Source organism: Lepus europaeus, chromosome 20 (assembly GCF_033115175.1).
Source record: "Lepus europaeus isolate LE1 chromosome 20, mLepTim1.pri, whole genome shotgun sequence".
In the NCBI taxonomy this organism is placed as follows: Eukaryota; Metazoa; Chordata; class Mammalia; order Lagomorpha; family Leporidae; genus Lepus; species Lepus europaeus.
Window position 1 is genome coordinate 5,532,713 of NC_084846.1, and position 16,547 is coordinate 5,549,259.

General features: G+C 65.4%; 3 protein-coding genes across 4 annotated transcripts in view; 2 read left to right on the forward strand and 1 right to left on the reverse strand.

Moving 5' to 3' along the window:
- Positions 1 to 9,968, forward strand: part of CARM1 (coactivator associated arginine methyltransferase 1) — a 31,077-nt gene extending 21,109 nt beyond the window's left edge. Inside the window, exons 5-16 of one of the 2 annotated variants that reach the window (XM_062179551.1) lie at positions 1,775 to 1,885; positions 2,004 to 2,181; positions 3,171 to 3,261; positions 3,352 to 3,433; positions 7,065 to 7,150; positions 7,296 to 7,385; positions 8,011 to 8,148; positions 8,238 to 8,327; positions 8,436 to 8,548; positions 8,623 to 8,700; positions 8,822 to 8,890; positions 9,049 to 9,968. In XM_062179551.1, the coding sequence (XP_062035535.1) occupies positions 1,775 to 1,885; positions 2,004 to 2,181; positions 3,171 to 3,261; positions 3,352 to 3,433; positions 7,065 to 7,150; positions 7,296 to 7,385; positions 8,011 to 8,148; positions 8,238 to 8,327; positions 8,436 to 8,548; positions 8,623 to 8,700; positions 8,822 to 8,890; positions 9,049 to 9,188 (1,266 nt within the window). In that variant the 3' untranslated portion in view covers positions 9,189 to 9,968. The remainder of the gene's footprint in view (positions 1 to 1,774; positions 1,886 to 2,003; positions 2,182 to 3,170; positions 3,262 to 3,351; positions 3,434 to 7,064; positions 7,151 to 7,295; positions 7,386 to 8,010; positions 8,149 to 8,237; positions 8,328 to 8,435; positions 8,549 to 8,622; positions 8,701 to 8,821; positions 8,891 to 9,048) is intronic. The other variant, XM_062179552.1, reaches the window with a different exon arrangement.
- A 94-nt stretch (positions 9,969 to 10,062) lies between these two features.
- Positions 10,063 to 12,463, reverse strand: YIPF2 (Yip1 domain family member 2). The gene is made up of 9 exons (XM_062179553.1): positions 12,268 to 12,463; positions 11,751 to 11,920; positions 11,597 to 11,674; positions 11,395 to 11,482; positions 11,189 to 11,305; positions 10,939 to 11,105; positions 10,676 to 10,858; positions 10,452 to 10,587; positions 10,063 to 10,363 (listed from the first exon to the last, which is right to left on the reverse strand). The coding sequence occupies exons 1-8, from the start codon at positions 12,296 to 12,298 to the stop codon at positions 10,471 to 10,473; spliced, it is 951 nt and encodes a 316-aa protein (XP_062035537.1). The 5' UTR covers positions 12,299 to 12,463; the 3' UTR covers positions 10,063 to 10,363; positions 10,452 to 10,470.
- A 50-nt stretch (positions 12,464 to 12,513) lies between these two features.
- On the forward strand, positions 12,514 to 14,817 carry TIMM29 (translocase of inner mitochondrial membrane 29). The gene is made up of 2 exons (XM_062179555.1): positions 12,514 to 12,782; positions 12,861 to 14,817. Exons 1-2 carry the CDS (start codon positions 12,599 to 12,601, stop codon positions 13,529 to 13,531), a joined length of 855 nt encoding a protein of 284 aa, XP_062035539.1. The 5' UTR covers positions 12,514 to 12,598; the 3' UTR covers positions 13,532 to 14,817.
- Positions 14,818 to 16,547: the final 1,730 nt, after the last annotated feature.

A 16,547-nucleotide genomic window follows, 5' to 3' on the forward strand; every position in this document is an offset into this window, starting at 1 on the left:
CCACGTGCATCCGCGGTGAGCTGGCTCGGAAGCAGAGCCGCTGAGACGCATGGGATGCCAGCCTTGCCGATGGTGGCCGAGCCCAGAGCACCACGGTGCCAGCCCCTCCCATGCACTGCCAATCATCCCTGCGTGGCGTGCAGCGTCTAAGTCGATGTCAGTGCTGTGTGCGCGGTTGCCACACTGGATTGTTGGGCCAGGGGACAATGACAAGAACTCCCAACATGTGCAGTACACCTGCAGTTTTTACAAGATTAGTTCATTTCTTTGAAACGCAAAGCGACAGAGAGAGAGAGAGACAGAGAGAGAGCAAGTTTTCATCTGCTGGCACTCCCCAAACGGCTGCCATGGCCAGGCTGAACCAGGCCAAAGCCAGGAGCCGGGAACTCCGTCTGGTGTTCTTGTGGGGGGCGGGGACCCAAGCACTTGGGCCATCTCCTTTCAAGGCGCATTAGCAGGGAGCTGGATCGGAAGCGGAGCCGCCGGGCCTCGAACCGGCACACTGATGGGATGCTGGAGGCCCAAGCAGCGACTTAGCCTGCAATTTATTTTTTCCCCTATTATTTTTGATCCGTGCTGGATCGAGTCCATGGATGCGGGCCCCTGGGGACAGAGGCTGCGTGGACCGTAATTCTGGTCGGTTTCCTAGCTCCTTTTAAAGGCTCTTTAATATCACCAAATAACGGGTGATTAGAGGAGCGGCACGGAGCACGCACGTTTACACATGGGAACACGTTCCCTTGGCACCCATGGCCTGGCATCGGACTCCTGTCCCCTCTCTGCTCGCGTCCACTGGCTGACTCCTCGGCTGCCTGCACTGGCCAGGGTGCGGAAGCCAGGGCTGGGACGGAGTCTCCGGGGGGGGCAGGGCCCAGTCCTGGAGCCACCACTGCCTCCCAGGGCGCACCTTAGCAGGCTGGGGTCAGGAGCTGGAGCCGGGACTCGAACCCAGGCCCCCGATGTTTCCATGGCAAGGCCAAATGCCCACCCCAGGCTCCCCTCTTGCATCGAATGGAAGCTCACGTGGGGGCTCCGCTCGTAGATCTAAGTGGCTGTGCCTCGTTTGTGCTTGGCGCCTGCCCCCTGGCCTTGCTTGGGCTGGGATCCTGGGCAGAGCTGTGCTGACACAGCAGCCGCTGTGGGCCTGGCTGGGCCACCGCGCGGCCTCTTGGCTGCTGCTCTGAGCCTCGCTACAGCAGTGCAGGGTCCCGTGAAGTCCCTCCCAGCTCTCCGGGAGACACACCCCTTTCCCGGTGTGTGCAGGGCTCTGGGGGCGCCCGAGGATACCCCCCAAGCAGCTCCCTGCATTGTGTGCTCTGGGTGGTGCCAGGTGCTGTGCCCAGAGCCTTTTTCCTATGGAAGCCCCCACACGTCCCAGAAATGTCCTCGTTCTACTCAGACAGAAGCAATCGGACAGACCCAGCATGTAGAGTCAAGGTCACGGGCAGCCCTCAGGTGCCCCAGGGAGGGCTTGGGAACCTCACCTGTCCCAGCTGCTCCGCCTCTCGGCGTGGTCAGCACACAGCCAGGAGGTGCCTCCCTGGGTCCCCCCTTCCACCCCTCCCCGGGCCCTTTTCTCCCCAGAAGGATGTTTGGTTGCCTAGACCCAGAGTGGGGTGAAAGGCAGGTGTCCAGCACTGGCCCGAGGCAGCCACACGGGCCGGGGGCAGCTGGGGTGTAGCTCCCAGGGTCACTCATGCCCAGCCCCCGCTCTGAGCAGGGGCAGGTGCGCTCCCATGCTCAGGTCTGACGCCCGCCCCGCCTCCTCCCTCAGATTGTACTGGACGTCGGCTGTGGCTCCGGGATCCTGTCGTTCTTTGCCGCCCAAGCTGGAGCCAGGAAGATCTATGCGGTGGAGGCCAGCACCATGGCCCAGCACGCTGAGGTCGGTGCCCGCTGGTCCTGGCTGGGAGGGCCCTGACCGGGGGTGGGGGGGTGGGCATGGTGAAGAGGGGGCGCCAGGGGGCCGCCCTGAGCCCGGTGTCCGCCCGCCCCGCCCGCAGGTGTTGGTGAAGAGCAACAACCTGACCGACCGCATCGTGGTCATCCCCGGCAAGGTGGAGGAGGTCTCGCTCCCCGAGCAGGTGGACATCATCGTGTCGGAGCCCATGGGCTACATGCTCTTCAACGAGCGCATGCTGGAGAGCTACCTGCACGCCAAGAAGTACCTGCGGCCGGGCGGTGAGCGCCCGGGGTGCCGGGGGGCTGGGCCTGCCGCACCTGCCGCCAGCTGGCTGGGACAGGGCCCTGAGCCCGGGAGACGGGCGGGCGGGCGCGGGAGGGGGCCGCTGGCCGGCCAGCCCGTGTGTCGCCTCCTGTCTGCGCCCCTGGCCCGGGTCTCTGTGCCTCTGGGTGAGTGGGCAGCTGTCACCACAGTCTGTGTGGCCCCAGGAGTCCCGAGTGTGTGTCTGTTTCCGTCGGGACTGCGCGGTGCTCGGGAGGGGCCGAGCCCGGGGCGCTGGCAGCTGGGCCGGGCTGTGCCCCCAGCACCCACCGGGTGGGACTAACGAGACCCAGGGGGTGGCGGCGGCTGTGTCCCTTGTCCCAGCCTGCTCTCCTGCACTCGGCATGGGTGGTGGGGCCGCCCTCCTTGTGGGACTGAGGTCAGCTGGGAGTCGGCTCTTCCCTGAGCCCGCGGGGTCCCCCACAGCGCCCCCTACCGCAGGGCAGGAAGCCCCGGGCCAGGCATTTCCGGCCCAGTGCGGCCTGGCTGCGATGCAGCAAAGGGAGAGCCCCCCTCCCCCCACCACGGGCGCCTGGGCCTCCTTCCCGCGCAAGGACGGGCGGGGGAGGCCCACATCTGGAGGCCAGGTGCTCCCCGCGCGGCCAGTGCCTCTGGAACCCCAGCTCTTGCCGCTGCTGGCGGGCGCGCCTCCAGTGGGGGAGGGGCCCGCTCCTGCTCCCTGAGCGGGGTGGGGGCTGCGGCTTGACACCTCACGCCCGTGTCCTCAGCAGAAGCCCCGGCAGCGCTGGCGGAGCCCGGGGCTCGCTCTGTCCGGAGCCGCGTGCTCTCCCGTGGGGCTGCCCCCAGCCCTAGTCCCGGGACATGGGACAGGCCCCCCCCACCTCACATGGTGCCGCAGGTGCCGCGGGTGGGCGCGGAGAGGTGGCTGAGCGGCCGGGCAGCCCCTCGGCCGCGCTGACGCCCACCCCTCCCTGCCCCGCTCCAGGCAACATGTTCCCCACCATCGGCGACGTGCACCTGGCGCCCTTCACAGACGAGCAGCTCTACATGGAGCAGTTCACCAAGGCCAACTTCTGGTGAGGGCGCGGGGGGCAGGGGAGCGGGCCGGGGCCACCCGCCCGCCCCTCCCTGCTGCGGGTGACCTTGCGGCCTGGGGGCCTTCGCAGGTACCAGCCATCCTTCCACGGCGTGGACCTGTCGGCCCTCCGAGGAGCCGCAGTAGACGAGTACTTCCGGCAGCCCGTGGTGGTGAGTAGCGCGGGGGTCTTCCTCCGCTGGGTCACTCCCCAGGCACTCCCCAGATGGCCACAGCAGCCAAGGCAGGGCCAGGCTGAAGCCAGGAGCCAGGAGCTCCATCCGGGTCTCCCACGTGGGTGCAGGGGCCCAAGCACTGGGTCCATCCTCCTCTGCTTTCCCGGGTGCATTAGCAGGGAGCTGGATGGGAAGTGGAGCAGCCGGGACTCGAACCGGCGTCCATATGGGATGCTGGCTGTCACAGGTAGTGGCTTTACCTGCCATGCCACAGTGCTGGCCCCCAGGAGTTTTAAACTGACATACAGACCCGGGGTTCAAAAGTCAGATGAGCGTGAAGGGGGAAGGCCTCCCCACCCTGATCCAGCCACACTGTTCCCCTCCCTAAAAGCATTATAGAGGCTTCCCACCGATGTGTGTGTATTAGGATTCTCTCCCTCTCTGTCTCTCTCTCTCTCTCTCTCTTTGATACACATATTTCTTCAATCTGCTGGTTCACTCCCTGTGTGGCCACAACAGCTGTGGCTGGGCCAGGTGAAGCCGGGAGCCCGGAACTCCATCCAGGTCTCCCATGTGGGTGCAGGGGCCCAGGCACTTGGGCCACCTTCTGCTGCATTCCCAGGAGCACTAGCAGCAGCTGGATTGCAGGTGGAGCAGCCAGGACTCAAAACCGGCGCCCACATGGGATGCTGGCGCTGCAGGCAGCAGCTTAACCTGACGTGCCGCAGTGCGGGCCTCAGGACGTGACATTTGTAGCCACAACCAGAATCCTGTTCTGCCTGAGTCCCTCGGCGGGCAGGGAGACGTGCAGGATGGCAGTCCCGTGGAGTTTGCAGGGAGTTCCCCGAGTCCAGCTGGTCGTCTGCTTGGGTCATGGTATCTGGCACTGCAAAGCAGGTGTCTTGTCCCGTGCCACGAGCAGTGTTACATGAGTGTCACACGTCTGTTCATCACGGGGGTCATATTCTCTCCTCTGCCGTCCCTAGGTTATTAATTACTGGCTTGTTTTTGTGTCTCATTATATGACAGTTTTTGCTTTATTGATTTTGACACTGTGTTATTAGGTGCATACAGGCGTAGGGTTATTAAAGCTTCCTGTTGGATTCCCTTTGACAACGTGAAGTATCTCTAACAGTACTTCTCACCTTGAGGTCTTATTTTTTTTTAAGATTTATTTATTTACTTGAAAGTCAGAGTTACACACAGAGAGAAGGAGAGGCAGAGAGAGAGAGAGAGAGGTGTCTTCGATCTGCTGGTTTACTCCCCAGTCGGCCGTAATGGCCAGAGGTGCGCTGATCTGAAGCCAGGAACTCCATCCAGGTCTCCCACACAGGTGCAGGGGCCCAAGGACTTGGGCCATCTTCTACTGCTTTCCTAGGCCATCGCAGAGAGCTGGATTGGAAGTGGAGCAGCCTGGACTTGAACCAGTGCCCATATGGGATGCAGGCACTGCAAGCGGTGGCCTTACCCGCTATGCCACAGCACCGGCCCAAGGTCTTTTTTTTTTTTTTTTTTTTTTTGCCAGGCAGAGTTAGACAGTGAGAGAGAGAGAGAAAGGTCTTCCTTCCATTGGTTCACCCCCCAAATGGCCGGTGCTTCGCCGATCCAAAGCCAGGAGCCAGGTGCTTCCTCCCGGTCTCCCATGCGGGTGCAGGGCCCAAGCACTTGGGCCATCCTCCACTTCCCTCCCAGGCCACAGCAGAGAGCTGGACTGGAAGAGGAGCAACCGGGATAGAATCTAGCGCCACAACTGGGACTAGAACCCGGGGTGCCAGCACCGCAGGTGGAGGATTAGCCTAGTGAGCCATGGCGCCGGCCCCGAGGTCTTTTTTTTTCCCCCTGAAAGCAGTTCAGCTCTGTGGCTTTGGTTAACAGATCTCTGCCTATCCTTCCACTTTCAGCCTGTTTTTGTCTTCATAAGGCTTGTTTGCTCTGTGCCGCATATAAATTAGGGTTTGTTTTTTCTTAACACATGTCTATTACGATATTTAGATCACCTGCTTTTAATGTAACTCCTGGTCTGATTGGATACAAATTTGTCATCTTACAGCTCTTCTATTTATTCTGTTGTAAAGAAGTTGATGTTGGGGCCGGCGCCGTGGCTCACTTGGTTAATCCTCCGCCTGCAGCACCAACATCCCAGATGGGAACCAACGGAAGGAAGACCTTTCTGTCTGTCTCTCTCTCACTGTCTAACTCTGCCTGTCTGTCCAAAAAAAAGCAGCAGAACTGGGACTCAACCCCAGGCACTCCGGTAGCAGGACACACACATCCCAGTTCAGCTTAACTTTCTGTGCCACAGCGCCTGCCCACACGTCTGCCTTGTTCAAAATGTTTATTTATGTATTTGAAAGGTGGAGTTACAGAAAGAGGGGGAGAGACAGAGAGAGCTGCCGTCTGCTGGTTCACGTCCCAGATGGCTGCAGCAGCCGGGCTGAAGGCAGGAGCTTCTTCCAGTTCTCCCACGCGGGTGTCCGTGGCCCAAGCACCAGGCCATCCTCTGCTGGCTTTTCCCAGGCTGGATCGGAAGTGGAGTAGCGGGGAAAGGAACTGGCCCCCACATGGGGTGGCGGCGTCATAGGCGATGGCCTAGCCCAATAGTGCCTGCAACAGGCAGAGCTGGGCTAGGACGGAAGCTGGGAGCCAGGAGCTCCATCCAGGTCTCCCGCGTGGGTGGCAGGAACCCAACCACTTAAGCCATCACCACGGCCTCCCAGGAGGCTGGAGCTGGGTACCTGGGTGCTCTGAAGTGGAATCCAGGACCGAACGCCTCCTGTGCGTGGATGTCAGAGTTCCTCCACGTGCACCCAAATAAACTTTCAGGAACCTCATTTATTTGAAAGGTAGAGAGACAGAAACAGATCTTCCATCTGCTGGCTCACTTCCCCAATGCCCACAACAGCCAGGCTGCCGCCAGGAGCTCAGTCCAGGTCTCCCGTGGGGGGGGCAGGGGCCCGAGCCCTGGAGCCGACACTGCTGCCTCCCAGGACGGAACAGGAGGCAGAACTGGGGCAGAGCCCAGGCCCTCCGTGTGGACTGCTGTGCCAGATGTCTGCCCCAGCTTATCTTTTTTTTTTTTTTTAAGATTTTATTTCTTTATTTGAGAGAGTTACAGACACAGGGAGAGACAGAAAGAAAGGTCTTCCATCCTCTGGTTCACTCCCCAGATGGCCGCAACAGCCACAGCTGAGCCAATCCAAAGCCAGGAGCCTCTTCCCTGGTCTCCCACGCAGGTGCGGGGACCTAAACGCTTGGGCCATCCTCCACTGCTTTCCCAGGCACATTAGCAGGGAGCTGGATCAGAAGAGGAGCAGCCGGGACTTGAACTGGTGCCCATATGGGATGCGGGTGCTCAGGTGGAGGCTTTAGCTGCTATGCCACTGTGCCGGCCCCTCTGCCAACCCTGACCCCGTCACACGTGAGTTTGTGCGTGCGCACACTCATGTGGAGGTGACCCTCCATGGCTGGCGGAACCTGGAGGCTCCAGGCCCTGAACAGTGGCACCGAGCTGCTGCGCACGCCCCTCAGTGTACCGAGCAGGCCAGGCTGGGACGGCCAGGCTGCTCTCCTGCCCTGCCTGCCCTGCCGGCCCCGCCCACAGCCGGGTGGCCTGTGTGCTCTCTCCCAGGACACGTTTGACATCCGAATCCTGATGGCCAAGTCTGTCAAGTACACCGTGAACTTCTTAGAAGCCAAAGAGGGAGATCTGCACAGGTACCAGCGCCTGCACCCACCCCCGCGGCGCAGCTGGGCTCCCGCCGAGGTCACGGGCGCCTCCTGCTGACCCGGGGCAGGTGGGCAGGGGCCCCGGCCGTGCCCCTGGTCTCCCCAGCCAGCAGCCACTGCCTTTCCCTTCCAGGATAGAGATCCCATTCAAATTCCACATGCTGCACTCGGGGCTGGTCCACGGCCTGGCTTTCTGGTTTGACGTCGCTTTCATCGGCTCCATGTGAGTGCACAGGGCAGCCCCTGCTGCCTCACGGCCCCGCACCCTGAGCCCACTGCCGCCCCACGGCCCCGCACCCTGAGCCCACTGCCGCCCCAGAGCCCCGCACCCTGACCCCACTGCCCCGCACCCTGACCCCACTGCCACCCCACAGCCCCGCACCCTGACCCCACAGCCCCGCACTCTGACCCCACTGCCCCGCACCCTGACCCCACTGCCGCCCCAGAGCCCTGCACCCTGACCCCACTGCCCTGCACCCTGACCCCACTGCCCTGCACCCTGACCCCACTGCCGCCCCACAGCCCTGCACCCTGACCCCACTGCCCTGCACCCTGACCCCACTGCCCTGCACCCTGACCCCACTGCCACCCCACAGCCCCGCACCCTGACCCCACTGCCGCCCCACGGCCCCGCACCCTGAGCCCAGGCGCTGCACCTGGGCCGGTGAGAGCCTGTCTGGAGCAGGTGCCGTCTGCCGGGCTCCCGCACCTCCCACACCTCCCACGCCTCCCGCGCCCTCGCACACGGGTGTTGGGGGCCGGCGCCGGCGTGTGCCTGTGTTCTGGAGGCTGCCTGGCTCCAGCTCCAGCACCGGCGGCAGCCTGAGCGCGCCCGTCCCTCCCCACAGAATGACCGTGTGGCTGTCCACGGCCCCGACAGAGCCGCTGACGCACTGGTACCAGGTGCGGTGCCTGTTCCAGTCGCCGCTGTTCGCCAAGGCCGGGGACACGCTCTCAGGGACCTGTCTGCTGATCGCCAACAAGAGGTGGGACTGGCCGCCCGGGGGCCGGGGGCCGGGGGTCGGGCCCCTAGCCCCGCAGGCTCCCGACCACCCTGCCCTGCCCGCCCCTGCAGACAGAGCTACGACATCAGTATTGTGGCCCAGGTGGACCAGACGGGCTCCAAGTCCAGTAACCTCCTGGACCTGAAAAACCCCTTCTTCAGGTACGCGGGCGCGGGCCGCCTGGAGCCGGGCGGGGGCGTGGCGGCGGGCGGGCGTGGCGGAGGGCGTGTCCCGCCCAGGCCCCGCCCACGGCCCCGCCTCTGCCGCAGATACACGGGCACGACGCCCTCGCCCCCGCCCGGCTCCCACTACACGTCGCCCTCCGAGAACATGTGGAACACGGGCAGCACCTACAACCTCAGCAGCGGGATGGCCGTGGCGGGTGAGTGGCCGGGCCGGCCCCGCGGGCGGGGGGCGGCGGGCGGCCCCCGGTGACACGTCCCTCCCCGGGCGCAGGCATGCCGACCGCCTACGACCTGAGCAGTGTTATCGCCGGCGGCTCCAGCGTGGGCCACAACAACCTGATTCCTCTAGGTGAGTGGGCGCCGGGGCCGGGGCCGGGGGCTCTCTCTCCGCCTCGCTCTGTCGCCTTGGGCCGGGCCGGCGGGGGGCGGTGACGCCGTCTCCCTCCCTTCCTTCCTCCCTCGCTGCGCAGCCAACACGGGGATTGTCAATCACACCCACTCGCGGATGGGCTCCATAATGAGCACAGGCATTGTGCAAGGTAACGCGGGGGCCGGGCGCGGGGCCTGCGGGCGGGGGGCCGCACCGGCCTGCCAGTGCGCCGCCCGCCTGCACGCGCTCTCTCTCTCGGCTTGGGGGGGCCGGCGGGCGGGCCGGGGGGCCACGGCGGCCCCTCAGTGCCCACGCCCTGCCCCACAGGCTCCTCGGGCGCCCAGGGCGGCGGCGGCGGCTCGAGCGCCCACTATGCGGTCAACAGCCAGTTCACCATGGGCGGCCCCGCCATCTCCATGGCCTCGCCCCTGTCTCTCCCGACCAACACCATGCACTACGGGAGCTAGGCGCCGCGGCCGCCCGCCACAGCACCAGGAAACCAAATGACGCCCCTGCTGGAGCAGCCCGAACACCCCGTCACAGCCCTCTTTGCTATGGGAACTTGGACACTTTTTTACACCGTGTTGCCGCCGCCCCCCCTGCCCACGAGCGCGCGCCGCTGCCATGATTGACACACATCACGTCAGGGGCGCCTTCGACCCCTCCCCCAGCCCCCCGACCTGGCCTTGACATCTGTCACGGCCCGCGGGGCCCACAGCTGCGCCCGGTCGGGGTGGGAGGCGGGGCCCCCCTTCAGCTCCCAGGCCTTGGTCACCACGGGCGTGACATGCTGCTTTTTTTAATTTTATTTTTTTACGAAAAGAACCAGTGTCAATCCACAGATCCTCTGAGAAACCCGGCCGGCCGGGCCCAGCCAGCAGCCCCCGTCTCCCCCCTCGGACTCAGAGGCTCAGCGGCGGGGGGGAGGTGGCGGGGAGGGGGGGCGGCCCTGCAGGGTCCTCAGGGCCGGGTGGGGCCAGGCCCTGGGGCCCCCTCCCCACCCAAGGGTTCACCTCACACTTGAATGTACAACCCACCCTGGCTGCCTGGAGGCCTCCGTCCACAGCCCCTGCCTCCTGCTGCTCCCCATCCCGCCCCGCCCTGCGCTAGACCGGAGGGTAGGTCCCCAGGGCCCCCGGGACAGGCACGGACACCTGGCGCTGCACCCCGGGGCTGGGGGGGGGGGGGGCGTCCCGTCCTCGTCCTGTAGCTAACCCTAGGCCTGTGTTGCCGCTCCAGTCCCTATACCATGATGGCATTTCGGCCCCTCCCAGCCTGGGAAGGGACCTCTCCCTCCAGACACAGAAAAGAAAGAGAAAAATAAACCAAGCAGGACATGGATGTCAGCACAGGCAGTTTTCTTGTACTTGTCCCGTGTCGAAGCCCCGAGCGCAGCCAGGCCCGAGGCCACGGGAGGCAGGGAGGTGGGGGCACGGCCGGCGGGGGCGGGGGCGAGGCCCTGCCTGGCGCTGCGCTGGAAGCTCCCTGCTCGGCTGCCCCTCCCGCCTTTATATAAATTCTCTGAATCACCTTTGCATAGAAAATAAAAGTGTTTGCTTTGTAAGAAAAGTCTGGACGTGGCGGAGGGCTCTGAAGGCGTCCCGCGAGGCCTCGGTCGCTGTCTGGGGGCCCCTGGTGCGGCCTGAAAGAGAAGCCCGGGGAAGGCCCTGTGCATCTCGCCTGGGGCAGGGGCCAGCCCCCCACCGCCTCGGCCGGAAGCAGCTCCTCACCTGTGGGCTCGGGGCCATCCTAAGAGGTTGCCGTGGCCCGGGCCGGCGTGGCCGGCAGCAGTGTGTTCACGCCCAGAGCTGTGGCATGGGGTGGCATGGCCACCTGCTGTGGGGGCAGCGGCTGGAAGAAGTACAGCTGACCCAGGACCCCCCCAGGGTTAGCGCCGCAGGCTGGCTGGCTGGCTCCCGGCCCCGCGGCCCCGCCCGGGTCAGCCCCACTGTACCTTACAGCCCATGGCCAGCAGGGTGTGCAGCAGTACCACCGTGGACAGCAGCGCCGCGGCCGCCAGCCTGCTGTCCTCCCGGACCACGGGCCAGAGGGTGAACACCAGCCCGGCGGCCGACAGCGCCAGGGCCAGCGCCCCCAGCAGCCACTGCAGCCACGGCACGGGGATGAGCCACAGGACCTGGGGACCGGATGGCAGTGGGCGGCCGTGCCAGAGGTCCCTGCGGCCTCCCCGGCACCCCCTCTGCAAGCCACACTCACCACCGTGGGGATGAAGACGGAGAGGGAGTAGCCGTAGACACACACGGTCTCCAGGAAGGTGTATGGCCCCACGCGCTCCCGGACGGCCTTGCGCCACCGCAGGAAGCCCCACAGCGCCAGTGGCACGAGCCACGCGTAGCAGTAGATGGTGATGCCTGCCACGGTCACTGCGGGGGAGGGGAGGCTGTCACGCGCCCGGGCCCCCACGGCGCCCCAGCCCTACGGGTGCTGGGCCTGCCAGCCTGCTTACCTTTGTGGAACTGGGGGCTGTAGTGGATGGAGGGGTCCCTCCTCTGGGCCAGCACCAGGGTCAGGTTGCCGGTGACAGCAAGGACGAAGGCCAGGGTGGCGCAGATCCAGAAGGGGCCTGTGGGGGGCGCCCGCGGGTGGGTGACAGCCCCGTCCCAGGCCTCTGCCCCGCCCACACGGGCTGGACGCACAACCCACCGAACTCACCATAGAGATCCGGCCGGTTCCGCAGCCGGTGCCTGACGAAGTTGTGGCCGGGCCGCGGCAGCAGGGAGCCCTTGATGCGGTCTAGGACCTGCGGGGCAAGTCCCGCGTCAGGACGCGAGGCCGCCAGCCTCCTGCCCGGCCCGAGGCCTTGCCCTTAAGAGCTCGGGACCGAGCCCCACGCGCGACCGAGCCCCAGCCTCACCTGCCAAGTGTCCACGTCAAAGAAGCTCTGGTAGTAGCCGAAGGTCCAGAACCCGGGCTGCGGCTTCTCCTGCAGGAGCTGCACCCGACACCCTCAGTGCCCGCCCGACAGCCTGGGGCGCGCGGGGCGCGGGACGCGAGCGCGAGCCACTCACCGCGGCCTGGTCGCCCCCCTCCTCCTCCGCCGCCTCCTCTTCCTCGGCTCCGTAGCTGCCGCTCGAGCCCATGGCCACTGCCACGTGGCCCTGGGGGGTCACTTGGTCACTCCTGCTCGTGGTGGCGGCATCCGGGGTCTCGGCCAGGAGATTGGTGGCTTCCTCGAACTCTGGGGAGGGCGCACGGGACGCAGGTGTGTGGCGCGGCTCCGGGCTCACCCGGGGGTGGGTGGCGGCCACCTCGGTGGTCTTCCCCGAGCCAGTCTGGGGGCACGGGGAACAGAGCTGCCCCCTCAGGCGCACCCGGGGCTGCAATGTAGGGGGGGGTCCTGGGATGGGATGGGGGGCGTCACGGGCCTGGGGCAGGAGTGGAGGTGGGGTGGGTCCCACGCGTGGGTCGGGTTTCAGATCCGGGGTCAGGGTTTACCGCCGTCTGGGATTCTGGTTAACTCCGAGCCGGAAGCTCCCAGGCCAGGGCCCGCAGTGGGGGCGCCGGGCACGCGCGGGCCGCACTCACCGTGGAAGGCCAGCTCGTCGGCCGCTGCCATGGTCGCCGGGCGTCCTCACTGCATCGCGCTCTGAGGACGGAGCTCCCTCCCCGGGGCCTCTGCCCCGACTCCAAGCACTGCGTAGTGGCTAGCGGCACCCACGGGCGCTGACACTCGCCGTCCTGGCCCCTACAGGTGCACCCCGCCCTGCCCACCTGCGGCTGCCTCGGCCGGCGTGGCTGCGACAAGGTGCGCCTGCGCGGCCCGCCCACCCTCGCAGCGAGCTCGGTCGCACCGGACAGCAACATCCGGCGCCGGTCCGTCTCTATACTCCTCCGGGGAGAAGCCACTTCCGGTAGCATGGGCGCGTGCGCAGAAGACACTGCCCGGAGCTTTTATTTCGGGTGCCCGGTGTTTCCTTCCGGAGAACGGACCTCAGACCGGAAGAGGATGGCGGCGGCCGCCCTGAAGAGGTTTTGGGCCCGAGGACGCCGAGACGCGGGGGACGCGGCGGCTGCCAAGCCCGGCGTGTGGGCGCGGCTGGGTAAGTGGGGGCGGAAGGCGGCGGTGGGGGTGTCCGCAGCGTACCCGGACGGTTCTGATGGCGCGTGTTTCCTCCCAGGCGCCTGGGCCCGCGCGCTGCTCAGCGACTACGCCGAAGCCTGCCGGGACGCGGCGGCGGCGGCGCGGGCGCGGCCCGGGCGAGCGGCGGCGTGGGCGGCGCTGCTGGGCGGCGCGGCGGCTTGCTGCGCGCTGGCGCCCAGCGAGGCGGCCTTCGAGGAGGCGCTGCTCGACGCGTCGGGGACCCTGCTGCTGCTGGCGCCGGCCACGCGCAGCCGCCCTGCCGAGGGCTTCGTGCAGCGGCTGCTGTGGCTTCGGGGCCGCGGGCGCCTGCGCCACGTGAACCTGGGGCTCTGCTCGCTGGTGTACGAGGCGCCCTGCGACCCCCAGGCCAGCCTCTACCAGGCTCGCTGCCGCTACCTGCAGCCCCGCTGGGCCGACTTCCCGGGCCGGGTCCTGGACGTGGGTTTCGTGGGCCGCTGGTGGGTGCTGGGCGCTCGGATGCGCGACTGCGACGTCAACGACGAGGAGTTCGCGCACCTGCCCGCGCACCTGCGCGTGGTCGGGCCGCAGCAGCTGCGCTCCGAGGCCAACGAGCGGCTGTTCGACGAGAAGTACCGGCCCGTGGTGCTGACCGCGGAGCAGGTGGACCAGGCGCTGTGGGAGGAGCAGATGTTGCAGCGGGCGAGGAGAGACCAGCTCGCCGCGAGCGAGGCGGAGGCCGCGCGGTGAAGCCCCCGCGGCGCCGTGCCCGGGAGCGCGCCGCCCTGCTGCCCCGGGTCCCGTCCTGGCCACGCAACCCCCGAGCTGAAGACGTCAGACTCGTCTCATGCGTGGACCTGGCCTCCTGTTTGCATGACGGGCGTCCCCGGTTGTGTCTTGTGTTTACTTTGCAATAGAAGCTGGAAAAGTACCGCGGAGGCGTCCTGTGCGTTCTTCACCCGGGCGGCCCCCCCACCCTCATCGGCCACGCGCGTGGCCGCCCCCAGGACCCGACGGGGAACCGTGCGCAGCCTCACTGGGCTGCGCGTCGCTGTGCCCCGCCCAGCCGCGCTCTGCAGGGCCAGCAGGTGGGGGCCCCAGGACCTGGCCCCTGCCGCCCATGTGTGAGACCCGGATGGAGCTCCTGGCTTCAGCCCCGGCTGTTCGGGCGTCTGTCTCCTCTCTCTGACTTCCAGATAAGTGAATGTCGCAGCATCCCGCGCCAGCCTGCTGTGACCCGCTGTGTGGGCAGGGACGTGGAGGAAGAAGCTCTTTGGGAATCCATGGGAGTCGCAGGTTCCGGTTTTGTTGGGAGCCAGTAACGCAGGAAACAGACTTCTGCGGAAGGGAGTGGGTGAGGGCGCGGGACCGGGACCACGCGGGGTACGGGGACCGCACTTAGATCTGGATCACGGAAAGTGGTGGAGCCGTGACGGTCAATAAAACCCGGAGGAGAAGCGGCCTGGCTCGGCGTGGTTCTGTGTCCACTTCCCGCTCCGGCCCGGGGCGTCGCGCACGCCGTGGTCTCTGTGGCCTGAGTTCTGGGCCCAGAGCGCCTGCGCAGTGGGCGGCTCCACCTCGGAGAGGCCGAGCCGAGCTCAGGTCTGCTCCTCCCAGGCCCAGCGCCGCGGCACGTCCGCTGCACAGCCCGGAGCTTGGTCTCGGGTGCGCGCTGTCGTCTTGTCTGACCCTACCTCTTGCCCAGATCATTAACTACTGCAGTCCGTGCTCCGAGTAAATCTGGGGTGCAGAAGTCAGTGTGAGGATTGGAAGGACACATTGCCAGCACTGGCACAGCGGGTGAAGCCTCCACCTGACACCAGCATCCCACGTGGGCGCCGGGTCAAGTCCCGGCTGCTCCACTTCCGATCCAGCTCCCTGCCCAGGGCCTGGGAGAGCAGCCAGTGTTTGAATCCCTGCCACCCATCGGGAAACACGGAAGTTCCTGGCCCAACCCTGGCCCTTGTGGCCATCTGGGGGGTGAAGCAGTGGATGGAAGACCTCTTTTCTCTGTCTTTTCTCCCTTTTGAAATAAATCTTTAAAACAAAACAACACAAATGAGAATTCAGAATTTAACCCTACACAGTCACTTCTCAGCGACCACCGACATCCCGCCTCCCGGGGCTGCCGTGTGGCACATGGGCCAAGACACCCACGTTCCATGTCGCAGGGCCTGTGCGGGTCCTGGATTGGCTTCTGACTCCCACTTCCTGCCGGCGTGCAGCTGGGGAGGCCGCAGCTGCGGCCCCTGCCCCCGGCGTGGGCCATGCAGCGTGAGTTTCCAGCCTCAGGTGCTACAGACGTTAGGGAAGTGATCGGTGAGTGAACGATAGCTTCCTCTCTGCCTTTCAGATAAACAAATGGAGAGTTTAAGAATGGGTGAACTGCACCTCTGTTAGGAGCGAAGGTTGGCTGGTGCCACTTCTGTGGCGCAGTGGGTGAAGCCGCACCGTGGGAGGCCAGCATTCCATACGGCCGCTGCTTTGTGTCCCGGCTGCTCCACTTCAATCCAGCTCCCTCCTAGCGCACCTGGAAAAGCAGCGGAGGCTGGCCCAAGTCGTTGGACCCCTGCACCCTTGTCAAGACCCAGGTGAAGCTCCTGGCTTCAGCCTGGCGCAGCCCCAGCCGTTGAACCTGCAGGTGGAAAATCCCTAACTCAAATAAATCAAAAGATGGTGCCGACCACGAGCCCCAAGAGGACCCGCAGGACCAGGCTGCTGTGAGGCTACTTACAGAGTGACCTGACGTACAGGCCAACGCACGTCCCTGCCCAGAGGAACCACGGTGCAGTGCCGCTAGGTTCGCACCATGCTGTGGCTGGGTCTGAAAACGGCGTCCATCTGTGGGATGCGTGTCTCAGGTACAGCAATGCCTGAAACCCTACGCCTGGTGTTTGCTCTAAAACCCTCCGGTGAGGGGAGGGGAAGAGCAGGAAACCAGATCAGCCGTGTGGGATCCATGTGGCTCCAGCCGCTGTGGGCACTCTCACAGAGCGCACGAGTGCAAGCAACCGCAGAATTAAGCCAGGGAGTGGGCGACTGCTTGACACCCACAGCCCACAGAGCAGCGTCAGTTCAAGACTGAGCACCTCTACATCCAACCCAGCTCCCTGCCGATGCAGCCTGGACGGCAGCAGAGGACGCCACACGTGCTGGGGCCCCTGCCCCCCACGTGGGAGACCCAGGTGGAGCTCCTGGCTCCTGGCTTCAGCCTGGCCCAGCCCTGGCACATTTAGGGAGTGAACCGGTAGATGGAAGATCTGTCTGGCTCGTTCTGTTTTTCTAGTAGATGAAGATAAACATTTTTTCAGTTATCCACACGTTTAAAACCTCAGGAAAGCCACACTGAAGCCCTTGGCACGCAGCCGGCTCGGTAACAGCAGGCGGTAGAGCCTGCGCGGGCTTATCTCTCGGGGCCAGGGCCGCCTGACTGTAATAGCTATTTTTCTTAAGTTTAATTCTTGATCTGCTTTAATCCGGCTTTCCAAGGTGGTCTCTAACCTGTCCTCACGGTTATGACTAAAATAGAAGGCCAGCAGAGGGCGCCAGAGATTGCTCCTCGCTGTACTGGCGGTGGCCAGCCCCAGGTCGTGTTGGCGTGGTGAAGCTGGGGCAGTTGCCATGTGTCCGTTCAGGGCAGGGCCGCATCCGTCCCTGGAACCTGCGCCTTGGCTTCCTTAGTGGAGGGGGCTGGGCGTGGTTCCGTTGGGACAGCCAGTGCCCCTTCTCATTCCCCTGGTCCTGCGAGGGTCTGGATGATTTCCTC